The 13,873-nt window shown below is 41.6% G+C and overlaps 1 protein-coding gene across 5 annotated transcripts in view; it reads left to right on the top strand.

Moving 5' to 3' along the window:
* Nucleotides 1-13,873, top strand: part of OSBPL1A (oxysterol binding protein like 1A) — a 242,449-nt gene that overhangs the window by 206,710 nt on the left and 21,866 nt on the right. For 4 of the 5 annotated variants that reach the window (XM_074383664.1, XM_010335492.3, XM_010335491.3 and 1 more), the window contains one exon: nt 656-731. The exons of the other annotated variant lie outside the window; for it this stretch is intronic. In XM_074383664.1, the coding sequence (XP_074239765.1) occupies nt 656-731 (76 nt within the window). The remainder of the gene's footprint in view (nt 1-655; nt 732-13,873) is intronic. 5 annotated transcript variants of the gene reach the window in all.

The following is a 13,873-nucleotide window of genomic DNA, read 5'->3' on the forward strand; positions in this document are numbered from 1 at the left end:
GCTGTGATGTGCTGCTTATCCAAGCCACAGACCTTCTGCTCCAGGAAGCCACATCCCTCTGGCTACTTTTAAACACCTACAGAGGCTTTGAAGATGCTCTTTCTGTAGAGGTCAATTTGTTTTACAGTTGTTAAATTTTGTTCAGGGGAAGTACTGATGTATATTACAGGGCCTAGGTTTTCAATACTTTTGTATTTTTTATTTTCCATTTCATTTCTTAAAAACCTGTAAATAAAATACCATCACAAAGTCTAGATACACCATTTAGCAGCTAGAGAATGATAATGTATTAAGTATCAGAACACGGTAAGTGTGCCATGAATCCAGCAGGGTCAGATGTGCCGTAACATGAAAGGACAGTGGGCCTCTGAGGTGGTCCGAACAGCCAGACTCTAGGGCCTGGGAGGACTGAGTTCAGATCAAAGCAATGCTGAAGACAGAGGGTCAGTTGATTGGCTACAGAATCTTTCAGGGGTCAACGTAGGTAGCGGTGAACAGGGGCAACCCTGGATCAGCCCTGTTTCACCCTGTCTGTGATGACACACATTTTTGAAGTGTCTCTCTGAGCCTGCAGTTCTCATATGAGTGACAGTTTTTCCCTCTTAATGACAATGGTGTTAGAACGAACTTTATGTTTTTCTTTTCTTTTTTTCAGAACAAGTTTGCCTTCTCCTATGTTTTCCAGAAATGACTTCAGTATCTGGAGCATCCTCAGAAAATGTATTGGAATGGTAAATTAATGGTTTTGTCATATGATATTAAGCAGATATGTTTAATCGCATATTCTTTAGAAAGGAATCGAAAAGTTTGCATGAAGGTGGTGCACAGCAATGTTTGTGGAAACGTACAAGAATCATGAATTGTGAAAAGTCGTAGGTGCATTTTTTTCTGGCAAGCATTTGAGCCACTCTGATGGCTTTAATGTGCCTTTTCAGTGTTTAAAAAAAAAAAAAAAAAAACCAGAAAAATGCTCTTCTTCTGTTGTCACATCACATTTGTATTGCCCCATAGTTTTACACAGAAACTCTCAGAAAGAACAGATACCTCCACAGTGAAGAACAGAATTTCATTGCACTTCTATACACAGAGAAAGTTTTCATTTTCGGAATTTGCAAGCATGGTGTATTAAATATTTGGAATATATCTCTGCTTAGTTATCTGTGCAGGTGGATCTGATCTGGGGGGAGGTAGGGAGATGGCAGCGTGTCCTTTTATAGGAATCCTTGGATTCCCTTGAAGGTGGTAGTCAGCACTGCCACCCTGCTGTCTGTCAGGCGAGGATTCTGGGTCAAGTTCTCTTAGGTCTTACTAGTATGACCTTGGACCACCTAGAATGATGAAAATTTTAAAAACATGTAAGTCATGTGGCCCAAAAGTGTCTGCCTGGACATTACCTCTTAACATTTTGCAATTGAGTGTGGAACCTGGGAGCGCTCCCAGAACTTTCCCTATGCTGGGAAGTAGTCACCGCATACACATTTCATTCTGCGACTTGAAATCCTGCACACTGCAGAGGTACGCACTGTGGCATTTTTCTTTTCATTTCATTCTTTTTTCTTTTCCTTTTTTTTTTTTTTTTTCTTGAGACAGAGTCTCACTCTGTCACACAGGCTGGAGTGCAGCAGCGCGATCTGGGCTCACTGCAACTTCTGCCTCCTGGGTTCAAGCGATTCTCCTGCCTCAGCCTCCCAAGTAGCTGGGATTACAGGTGCCCCCTGCCACGCCCAGCTAATTTTTGTATTTTTGGTAGAGACGGGTTTCACCATGTTGCCCAGGGTAGTCTCAAACTCCTGACCTCGTGATCCGCCCACCTCGGCCTCCCAAAGTGCTAGGGTTACAGGTGTGAGCCAACATGCCTGGCCTCTTTCTTCTTTTTTTGAGACAGGGACTCAATGTATTATCCAGACTGGAGTGAAGTGGTGCTATCATGGCTCACTGCAGCCTCAACATCCCTGGCTCAACTGATCCACCCACCTCATCCTCCTGAGTAGCTGGGATCACAGGCACGTGCTGCCACACCTGGCTAATTTTTTTTGTATTTTTAGTAGAGAGAGTTTTGCTATGTTTCCCAGGATGATCTTGAACTCCTGGACTCAAGCTGTCCTTCCGCCTCAGCCTCCAAAAGTGTTGGGATTCCAAGCACGAGCCATGGCTCCTGGCCTCTGGCATTTTCCCAATGTCCCTCTTCTTTGAGTGATGAAATCTGAAACTTCCTAAATGTAATTTTCAAGGAACAAATTCCATAAACATTAATTTCAAACAAATATTTTTTGACTCCTGCATGGAGAGTAATTCATCAAAATTTCGTGGCCTGATAATGTAGGATCAAATCCCCTCTCTCCTCCTTCCTGGCTATGAGGCCACAAGCAAGTTGCAGTTCCTACCTGAGTAGCTTTCCAGCCAGTTCCAGTGTAAAACTGGGATCATGATTTGTATCTTAGAGGTGTATTGAGAGAGAAATAATTTATGTAAAATGCCTGGAACAGTCCCTGCTTTTACATTGTGCTCAGTAAATAATAGTTCTTCATTAATCACAGCTGAGAATGAGACTTGAGCTCTAATTTTATTTCAATTACGATTCAACAGGACAAAGCAAATGTGTATAGACAGTCAGATGACAGTTACACACGTTTGTCTCTTTGGAACTGAAAATTTCAAGAAAAAAAGTATTTATTTGTATTCTGTAGAGTCAGTATTTTTCATACCCTTAGTTAAATATCTTTACCTTTGTGATCCAGTATGAAAATATGTAAATATGCGTGTCCTTAAAATCAGTTTTCCAAAATAATACTCATCGTTACTACAAATTATATTTTCTATTATATTAAAGAAATGCTGATTCCAGCTCATCAAATTTATTTTACAGCTTGTTAATGAACCAAGTCCACCTTTGGAAAGCACTGTTCTAAGTTACTATAGGATTGGTACTGTGTCTTACTAAGGTTATTTGGTCAAAGGAGTTTGTATGAACATTTCTGATTTGGTTTAGTCTTTGGGGCCGTTATAGAATATACAGTTTTCTGTATTTCTGTTGTCTGATTTCTTCCTCCCACTCTCTCCTGTTTCACTGGGTGTCAGCTATAGTGTTGGTGTTATGAATTTGTTCAGGTAGATGACCAGCAATCTGTCTAGTTTATGTCTAAATCAAGACTAATGGTTCTTTTAAAAGATAGGAGATAGTGTTGTGTTGGATTGTATCTGCTATGCTCTCAAAGATACTGTTTCTCTAGAATGTGATTTTACTTTTATGTTTAGGTGGAGAACTTCTTGTACAAGTAAATGCTTATGCTGAATTATAAACAAAATATTACAAATAAATACAGAGCTGTTTGGGTTGAAAGGGTTTCATAGAATGTTCTGAATTGTATCTGTAGAACTTACTGATTCAAAGCATAGAGAGAGATCTTCAGGGGAAGTCGTGTTTTTGGAAACTTTTTTCTGCTGAGGTTCATAGGAGACGAATATTCTGGAAGAACATTTTCATTAATGTGGATTGAAAGGAAATCACCAGCTTTTGGAAATACCGTTCTTTGGGCACTGTCTGTTGTAGGAAGCTTCTCTCTCAGGCAGCAGACACAATCAAGTATGGGCACTATGGGACAGTAGAGATTAAAAATGAGGAGCCTTGAGAGAGAAATAGAAATATTACCACTTTTTCTGGTTTTTTTTTTTTTGTTGTTGTTGTTGTTGTTTTAAGTCAGAGTCTTACTCTGTCACCCAGGCTGAAATGCCATGGTATGATCTCAGCTCACTGCAGCCTCCACTTCCTGGGTTCAAGTGATTCTCCTGCCTCACCCTCCCGAGTAGCTGGGATTATAGGTACCCACCACCAGAAGCAGCTAATTTTTGTATTTTTAGTAGAGACAGGGTTTCACCATGTTGGCCAGGCTGGTCTCAAACTCCTGACCTCAGGTGATCCACCCACTTCAGCCTCCCAAAGTGCTGGGATTACAGGCATGAGCCACCACTCCTGGTCTGGAATAGATTTTTGAAGTAAATTTTGATATCAACAGTCTTTAATATCTGCCTGTTTCCATATCCCAAAAGAAAATAGGTCCAAACTTAGAAATAGTACTGTCCATGGGTCTTAATACACTTAAATTGAAAGCATTTAAAAAAAAATCCCCACTGCATGTTCCTGGTTCTTTTTTTTTTTTTTTTTTTTCAAAGACAGAGTCTTGCTCTCTTGTAGAGGCTATGGTGCAGTGGTGTGATCTCAGCTCACTACAATCTCCACATCCCGGTTTCAAGCAATTCTCCTGCCTCAGCCTCCCGAGTAGCTGGGACTACAGGTGCGTACTGTCACACCCAGCTGATTTTTGCATTTTAAGTAGAAATGTGGTTTCACCATGTTGGCCAGGCTGGTCTCAAACTCATGACCTCAGGTGATCCACTCATTCTGGCTTCCGAAAGTGCTGGGATTACAGGCGTGAGCCACTGCACCCAGCCTGCATGTTTCTGATTCTAACACATTGATCCAAATACTTCCATTTGTGTCCTTTTTGTAGGGGTGAAACTCAGTTCCAGAAGCCACATGCATACCTTCAGCTATCATCTCTTCCCTTCCCTCCATTTACCCAGTCTCTTTATTTGTTAATAAGAAATCTTAAAAGCGGAAGAGGAAATCCGATACTTAGCCGCAGCTCTTCTGTGCTCTGTTGATGTGAGGAGTCAGTATTTTTCAAACGCTTTTAGTTAAATATGTTTACCTTTGTGATCCAGTATGCAAATATGTATATATGTGTGTCCTTAAAATCAAAATCAGTTTCATAAAAGAACACTCATTTATTTTATTAAAGTGCTCATTCCGGCTCATTACATTTATTTTACAACTTGTTAATGAACCCAACCCACCATTTGAAAAACACTGCTCTAAGCTACTATAGAATTTGTACTGAATCTTTCTAAGGTTATTTGGCCACGGCAGAGTGCAGGGTGTCAGTATCCTGTGGGTGACAGCCCCACAATTCCACACTCCACTAGGCTCCCCATCCCATCTTTTTCTAAAACAATTAATGCCCTGGATTTATATGCTCTGATGATATCGTTTTATGATGTAATGCTATTATTATTCAAAATACGTGGCTTTTCTAGATTCACAGTACATAGGCCTATCTGCCAGGTGTGGTCTAGGTCTCACTTAGTCTTCAGAAGCAAAGTGACAGTTTCTTCTCCAGGCATTTGTCATCCTGGCCCCCAGTGCCTGCAGTCCCGTCCTCAGCTGGGCTTACTCTGCCCCAGTCTCCGCCACTCCACACACCTGCACGTTTTACCCTTTCCCAAATAGCATTTAGCCACTTAGATTTCCCAAGCTGATGACATCCTTCTTTTCTTCTCCCAGGCTGTTTGGGCAGGATTGTGTTATCAAAATGTCAGATTATACACCGTGAAATGAATACTTCACATAACTGGAATTCAACCCTAAATCTCTTTGTGGCTGAAGCTTTTACCAAACAAACAAATCTCCAGCTCCTGAGAACTAATCCTGACACTGCTTAGTCATTTGAAGCCTTTGCTTATTTCTTCATGCTCGTTGCCCCTTCGTCACAGGACTCTTTAATCTCAAAGCCTTGTGTCCTGGGGGTACCTGCTTCCCGCCCCCCTCTTCTCCTCCATCCCTTTGTTCTAGCGGCTTTTTCAGCAGGGCTCAGCCAGAGGTTAGGTTGTGGGTGTTCACGCTCAGTGACTTAGGCAACCAGCCCCAGGACCTCAGCACAAAATTTGAGGAGATCCTTGGGCTCAAGGCCATGCGCATGCCGACCTTGTGTGTGTTCGATGTCTTGACGTAATAGGATAGTCCTAGATTATTGCAAGAGGTGACAAAGGTCTGGTATATCATGAAATACTATTTAAAGTCTTGTATCATTCTTTTAAAGGTAGCTAGTGGAGTTCACATGTCATCAAGTTTTGTTTTGTTTTGAAATGGAGTCTTTCTCTGTTGCCAGGCTGGAGTGCAGTGTGGCAATCTTGGCTCACTGCAACCTCCGCCTCCCAGATTCAAGCCATTTTTCTGCCTCAGCCTCCTGAGTAGCTGGGATTACAGGAATGTGCCACCACGCCCAGCTAATTTTTGTATTTTTAGTAGAGACGGGTTTCACCATGTTGACCAGGATGGTCTGTATCTCTTAACCTCGTGATCCGCCTGCCTTGGCCTCACAAAGTGCTGGGATTACAGGCGTAAGCCTCCACACATCATTTCCGTCAAGTTTTGATTGCCACTGTCATTATGTTAAATAAACACATGAGCAAGCTTTTCTTTAGTAATTGAAAAGCTTATAGTTCCATGTTTCCTTTAACTTGTATTTCCATTTTATGCTTCCTATAGAATATTAACTCAATTTCTCTACACTCTGAGGGTCTTTTATCAATTACTTTATCGGACTTCATTATTACAGAAATATGTATAAAAATTAAAATTTAAAAAGCTATATCCTATAAGACTTTAGTACTAAAGGTTTCTTTGCATTGTTACTCTTGTAAATATTAATATTTGAATATTATAACTGTAAACATAAAAATTATATAAAAATATTAACAAAAGGTAAAATGTTATTGAAAAGCATTTTTTTCAGTTCGGGGTTGAGATATCGGAGATGAATATCACTTGCTGCTTGAATGAGGATTTTCAGTAACAGTTACGTTCTTGTTTTTGAATAGATGTAAGGATTTAGAGCTTTGCTCATATTAATAGACAGAAGCAGGAGTTTTTTGGGTTTTTAAAAAAATATTCAATAATGTCATTCAGTTCTTTGACCCCTTTCTCAACTATATGCCAAAAGTCAGATTATATTAACAAAATTTTGTGTATGTGCTTCATAAACTAACAACTCAATTAGGACTGCCTTCAGTGTTACTAAAAACACAACTTTGAAAAACTCTGACTTGCACAAGGTTTTGTTACCTTTCGTTAGTCATTCTTGGCCTCTGGGAAATACACCAGCGAAGCTTTTCCCAAGCTCTCTGATCTTGATTCATTGAACTGTTTTTACCACTCAGTTGTACCTTGCAATACTGAGAAACGGTTGAGAAAATTGAAATATTTTTCACTGAGGTAAATCTTTGCCAATATGTTTTTGATAAAATGCTTTTCTCTCACCATGAATCTTAAGATGTTTCCCACAAACTGAAGATTTAGCCCATTTATTCTGGTACAGAATGTCTGCCACATAACCATGGGGCCAGACCTCATGTCCAGACTTATCCCCAGGTCAGAGTAACTGTCAGAAGGGATGTGATATTATTTTTGGATTCAGATAAACATGTGATACCGTATATGCCACCATGACAACTGTGTTATTCTAGCATTTCAACTCTAAGATAGATGCAGAGCTAGATAAGTTTTGGAGCGTTGCCAAATCTGGCATGTTATAAATACCAGCTAGAGAGACAGAGGATAGAAGCAGCAAGATAGTTAAACAAAATTTGTTATCTCTACCCCCACACTCTACAGTGGTCTAAAATCAGAATGTTTCAACCTGGGGAGAAATGGCTTGAAGACCTTATTTCTAATGTCGTGTCTTTCCCGTAACTGAAACAGGCAGTCAAGGAGCCCTAATGTAGGTTAATGGTTCCTAAGTAAAAGAGGCTTTGCTTATAACAGGACTGTTTCTAAACTTCCCTGTGCAGTGCCCTGGAAGTTTTCACATTTCCAGGTATGAATACTATACTATGATTCAGGGTGGTAGGAGATTAAGTGCTTTTTTGTTTGCCTTTTTTTTTTTAGTAGCTGAGAGCAACTGTGAATGGGGAAATGAGCAAAGAGGAGCAGGCACGGTCCCTCCAGTCCAGGTGCCATCTGAGGCTTGCCAGTTTCTAGGAAAAAAATGCACCTGGAAGTAGATTCCCTTAAAGCCGCGAATGCCAAGTGATCCAGTGCAAGCTTGCAGCCCATGCTCTGTCGTCTCTTCACATTCCTGTCTAGGCGCTGTCCAGCCTTTGGTTAAGTCCGCCAGCAAGAGGGCTCACGCCACCTGCCAACTCTGAAGATACTCAGCTCCTAAGCAGGAAGAGTAGAAAAGGAATATCTTTATGTTCATTAGCATTTTCCTTAGAGCTTTTCTTATCTTCTCCCCGTTTTCCCACTGGTTGCACCAAGGTGCCCACACTGTGGTTCAGTGAACGCATGATGAACATACCCCCTTCTCCTGCTCCTCAGCGCCTTCCTTTCTGCCTGTGTGTCTTTCACTCTGGCCCCTGTTGTACTCCCCGCTGGCCTGTGAGGACTGAGGACAGAAGGCACAAGGGCAGCAGGCTTTTTTCAAACTGCCCATCCAGAGTGGCCGCAGGCAGCTGTCCTGTGATGCCTTAGAGTAACTGCCCTGCATGTGATCAGCGGTATTGAGATGGCAAGAACCCCTCATGCAGTGATAAACTAATAGATGAGATGCTGTGGAGGGGAGGGGACTAAGTAGCATGGATGGGAAAAAAGACATTTGACCCTCTGAGGCCCTACAATGCAAGAACAATTCATTTTTTCATCCTCGGTAGCTGTGGGAGGTAGAGGTGTCGTAGAGGAAACATCCAGTGCCAGCTCCATCTTGCACGAGGCACGGCTCTATCCAAGGGACAGCTGACCACCGCCAGCCCCCGGCTGATGTGGAGAAAGAGCCCTGGGACCCACCAGAGTTTGGGTCATACACGCCAGTGAGCACCCTGCTCACAAGCTGCTGTCTGGGCCACAGAGCAGACACACCTAGCCTAGCATCTGAGGGATTTTCTCTCTCTAACCCAGGTCTTCAGTGGTTGCACTTCTATCCTGCTACAGTGGTAGACTTTACATTTATGCAGTATTTTCAGTTTCAGTTGAGCTCACACTTGACCTTGCTCTCAGGTTTCTCTAGTGCTCAAGTGAAGAAGCAGCCTTCTCTCCTTCTCAGTGTATCAGCCAATGAGCAATTGCAATTAGGAGTTTCTGCAGTTTCATCATTGGTTGCTATTTATTTGCATGGCTAAATTTAAACTTTGCCCTTAGCTGGGTCATAGGTTGAATTGCTGGGTATAAATGTTTAACTTTTCCAGCTGCCTAAAGCTCTCAATGATAGAAGTATTCTAGGCAGGCCGGGTGCGATGGCTCACACCTGTAATGCCAGAGCTTTGGGAGGCTGAGCCGGGCAGATCATGAGGTCAAGAGATCGAGACCAGTCTGGCCAACATGCTGAAACCCCATCTCTACTAAAAATGCAAAAATTAGCTGGGCGTGGTGGCAGGAGAATCGCTTGAACCCAGGAGGCAGAGGTTGCAGTGAACCAAGATTGCGCCATTACACTCCAGCCTGGGCAACAAGAGCGAAACGCTGTCTCAAGGAAAAAAAAAGTATTCTAGGCAGTGTTTCTTCCTGAAGCTTGATCTTCATAATGTGAATTGTTGCTTTTCTTGTTATTGGAATATACACACACATTAGTTGTATGAAATAGAGAACGTAACACCAGACTTCATTGGATTGGAAGTGAAAATGATGTATCAGTGAATTTCCAAGAGGTCTAAGAGGGAAGGAAATAAAATATACATTGTGTCAGTGAGTTTTTCAGTACCTCTCTAAGGAAATGTAGGTTTTAGCAATTGAAAAATTGTAAGATTATTTAAAAATAATTACAGATGATGGCGGCAATACAATGGCAAGTAAGTTGCTGTATTTTAAAAAAGCATGTTACTCTCTGCGAAGGTCCAGGTGGTTTTTATGGCAATCTGGGCCTCTCATTCCCTCTCTATTTTAATTTGACCCAGCCATGTGCCTTTTCCTTTTCTTGAATGCTTTCGTTCTGAGTTACTAAAAGAAATGGAAAGCTGTTTAAATTATTATAGATTATAATGTTTTATTCAAAGAGCCTTTTAGAATTTTAGGAGCTTTTCAAATGATTAAAAAATAAATCTACTTATTGAATTGATGATAAACCCACATCCTTGGTGCCTTGGTTCACACCACCAGAGTTCACACCACCCTCTTTGTCATTGGCTTGGAACCCCTGGAAAGCCTGGGTGGCCGGTGTTGAGCAGCCCGTGGCTGTGGACACCTGCCTGCCCCAGCCTGCTGTGCTGTGCTGTCCCACGGAGCTGGACGTGGAGAAATGGCAGTGCACGCACCATTGCTTTAGAGTTGACAGATTACATCCCTAGGCCAGTATTCCTGAGAAAGCAAATTCGGTTGGAGGGAAGCACTGCTATCTCATAAATAGCAAAATGTCAGCCCCGGTCCATCTGTTGTTCCTTCCTCAGTGAGTATGTGATAGGTCTTAGAGCGTTTTTCAGGAAAAACAAATTCAAAATTAGACTTACAGGTAAAGCTCTTCATTTCTTTAATGAATAAATTTTTATTTATTTATTTATTTTGAGAGAGAGTCTTGCTCTGTTGCCCAGGCTGGAGTGCAATGGTGTGATCTCGGCTCACTGCAACCTCCGCCTCCTGGGTTCAATGATTCTCCTGCTTCAGCCTCCTGAGTAGCTGGGACTACAGGCACCTGCCACCATGTCCAGCTAATTTTTTTTTTTTTTTTATTGTGGTAGTTTTAGTAGAGACAGGTTTCAGCATATTGGCCAGGCTGATCTCAAACTCCTGACCTTGTGATCCGCCCTCCTGGGCCTCCCAAAGTGCTGGGATTACAGGCCTGAGCCACTGCGCTCAGCCTATTGTTAGGTTTTAAAGTAACATCTCGTTTTACCCTTGATTAGAAGAGGAGTGCATGTTCATTTTAGGAAATCGAGAAAATACAGAAAAGCATAAGGAAGATTATTAGGATTCCCCATGCCCCCGACTCCTAGAGATACCCACTGTTAACTTTTATGTTACTATCTTTTAGCATTTGTTTCTATGGCTATAAAAACATATTTAACAGTACTAGACTATTTTTGAACATGTTGCTTTATAACCTTTTTCTTCCAGATTTTAAAGTGAATATTTAGAATAAGGAAAAATCACAAGTTTTGAAATGTAAATATCACTATTACCACAATAATGTTGTTAATGCCTAGTACCACAAATAATGTAAATCCAAAATTGTTACAGACTTTTATTAATTGCCTTAATACTCTTCTGTACTTTTTTTTTAAACTCTTTTTTTGGCTTTACATTCTCTTTTATCACGTGTGACTGTGACTGCGATATTTTCTGTAACAGGACTGACTGATCAAAATTAGGTTTTTTTACGATTTTATTTTTTACGACAGGGTCTTGCTCTGTCACTCAGGCTGGATTGCAGTGGCATGAACATGACTCACTGTGATCTGAGCTCCAGCAAGCCTCTACCTGGGCCTCCCGAGTAGCTGGGACCACAGATGCACGCCCCCACGCTTGGCTAGTTTTCTGATTTGTTTGTAGAGATGGAGTCTCACTTTGCTTCCCAGGCTGGTCTCAAATTCCTGGGCTCAAGTGATCCTCGTGCTGTGGTCTCCCAAAGTGGTGAGATTACAGGTGTGAGCCACCATGCTTGGCCTAATTTTATTTTATTAAAAAAAAATTTTTTTTTTTGAGACAAGAATTTTGCTTTTGTCTCCCAGGCTGCAGTGCAGTGGCACGATCTCAGCTCACTGCAACCTCTGCTTCTCGGGTTCAAGCGTTTCTCCTGCCTCAGCCGCCTGAGGAGCTGGGACTACAGGTGCTCACCACCATGCCCAGGTAATTTTTGTATTTTTAGTAGACACAGGGTTTCACCACGTTGGCCAGGCTGGTCTGAAACTCCTGACCTCCGGTGATCCACCTACCTCAGCCTCCTAAAGTGCTGGGATTACAGACGTGAGCCACTGCGCCTGGCCTATTTTTTTTTTTTTTTTTTTTTAAGACTTATTTTGTAAAGCAGTTTTCGGTTCACAGCAAAATTGAGAAGCAGAGAGTTCCCACATACTCCCTGGCCCCACACATGTATAGCCTCCCCATTATCAGCATCCCTCACCAGGAGGGCCCATTTCTTAGAGTTGGTGAACCTGCGATACATCAAGGTTTACCCCAAGGTCATAGTTTACACTAGGGCTCACTCTTGGTGTTCTGTGTTCATGTAATGATGTGTGTCTAACATTGTAGTAACATACAGAGTGTCCTGCCTTAAAAATCCCCTTTGCTCTGCCTGTTCATCCCTCCTCCTTACCCTGGGCAACCACTGACCTTTTTCCTGTCTCCATGGTTTTGTCTTATCTAGAATGTCTTACAATTGGAATCGTATTGGCTTTTTTTTTTTTTCTTTGTAATAGCCATCTAAGTTTCCTCCATGTCTGTTCCTGACTTGATAGCTCATTTCTTTTTGGTGCTGAATAATATTCCAAAAGTAAGCAACGTTTTACTCAGCATTTAGCTGTGTTAACCGTGATGCATTATTAAGTAAAGTTTTTGTCTTCAAAGAGCTTTCCATTGAAGGAGGCAGGAAGTGCAGTGTGTGACAAATGCCTGAAAAGGGAAAAGTCAAGGGGCAATGAGAATGCAGGGTATGTCTGGGGTGGGGCACACCTGCAGGGCTCCCCAGTCACTGTGAGGTGATGGGGGAACGTAGATGGGATATAAGATAGTGCCCCTTTCTCAAGGAATTGTATTACTATGCTGTGGTGAGATAAGCTGGTTACCGTGCATACCATTAACAGTAGGTAAGAGAATCTAATCTATGATTTAAAAAAAATTAAATAAGCATGCTTTTGACCCAGAAACTCTACTTAGAGAAATCTACTTAATTATCTTACTCTACATGTAGCAAGATAAGCTGGTTACCATGCATACCATAACAGTAGGTAATACAATCTAATCTATGATCAAATGCTCAGTTGTGAGCAGTACATTTTGGTACTCGAGCATTTGGAAGGAGTGGCAAATCAGTGAGTGCTGCAATACTTAAAGAGGAAAGACTTGAACTGGGCCTTGAAATCTGGGTAGGATGTAGAGGAATAAAGGGAAGAGAGCAGGGCATTCCAGGTCAAGTGGTTGTTTGTAATGGGGCTTTTACTCCAGCACCTGGTACATAGTACGTGCTCAGATAAATATGTGTTTAATGAAAGCATGAACATGACAGAAGGAACAAATTGGAAGTCATACACCTCTTTTAGCATCAGAGATGTTGACTGTCGTGCAGCATTGGTGTATAAATTGGTAAAGCCATTTTGGAAAGCATCTGTTAAAAAAAAAAAAAAAAATTAGCGTTTTGGACCCAGAAACTCCACTTAGAGAAATCTTCTACTTAAAAGCCATATTTGCTTGTATTCTTAAAGATATATGAATATGGACATATATGGACTTTGTTTTAAATTTAATAAACACATGTATAGCATTACTAATGTGCCCAGAACTATGCTTCATGATAGATACTATTATAACACTATTGTATGATAGATAGTTTATGATAGATACTATTATATCCAATGTCCTCATCAGTATGTACTTAGTACTTACTGATGAGGAAACTGGAACAGCGTTTAATTTGGTCAAAGCTACACAGCTAGTAAATGGTGAAGCCAGCAGTGCAACTCAGTCTGGTTCAGTGGTCTTACCATTACACTCTCCTGTGATTACAAAGAACTTGAAAGACTCAGCGTATGGATCTTACATGTGTATAAGATCCCCAGAACACAGCAGAAGTGTCAGTACGTAGAGCTGATGCTATGCATTAAAACAAGCAAACCTTGGCTGGGTGCAGTGGCTCATACCTGTAATCCCAGCATTTTGGGAGGCTGAGGCAGGCAAATCACCTTAGGTCAGGAGTTTGAGACCAGCTTGGCCAACATGGTGAAACCTTGTCTCTACTAAAAATATAAAAAATTAGCTGGGCATGGTGCCACACGCCTGTAGTTGCAGCTACTTGAGAGGCTGAGGCAGAAAATTGCTTGCATCTGCGAAGTGGAGGTTGCAGTGAGCCAAGATCACGCCATTGCATTCCAGCCTGGTCGACAGGAGCGAAACACCGTC

The sequence above is a fragment of the Saimiri boliviensis genome, chromosome 13, assembly GCF_048565385.1.
Source record: "Saimiri boliviensis isolate mSaiBol1 chromosome 13, mSaiBol1.pri, whole genome shotgun sequence".
Lineage (NCBI taxonomy): Eukaryota > Metazoa > Chordata > Mammalia > Primates > Cebidae > Saimiri > Saimiri boliviensis.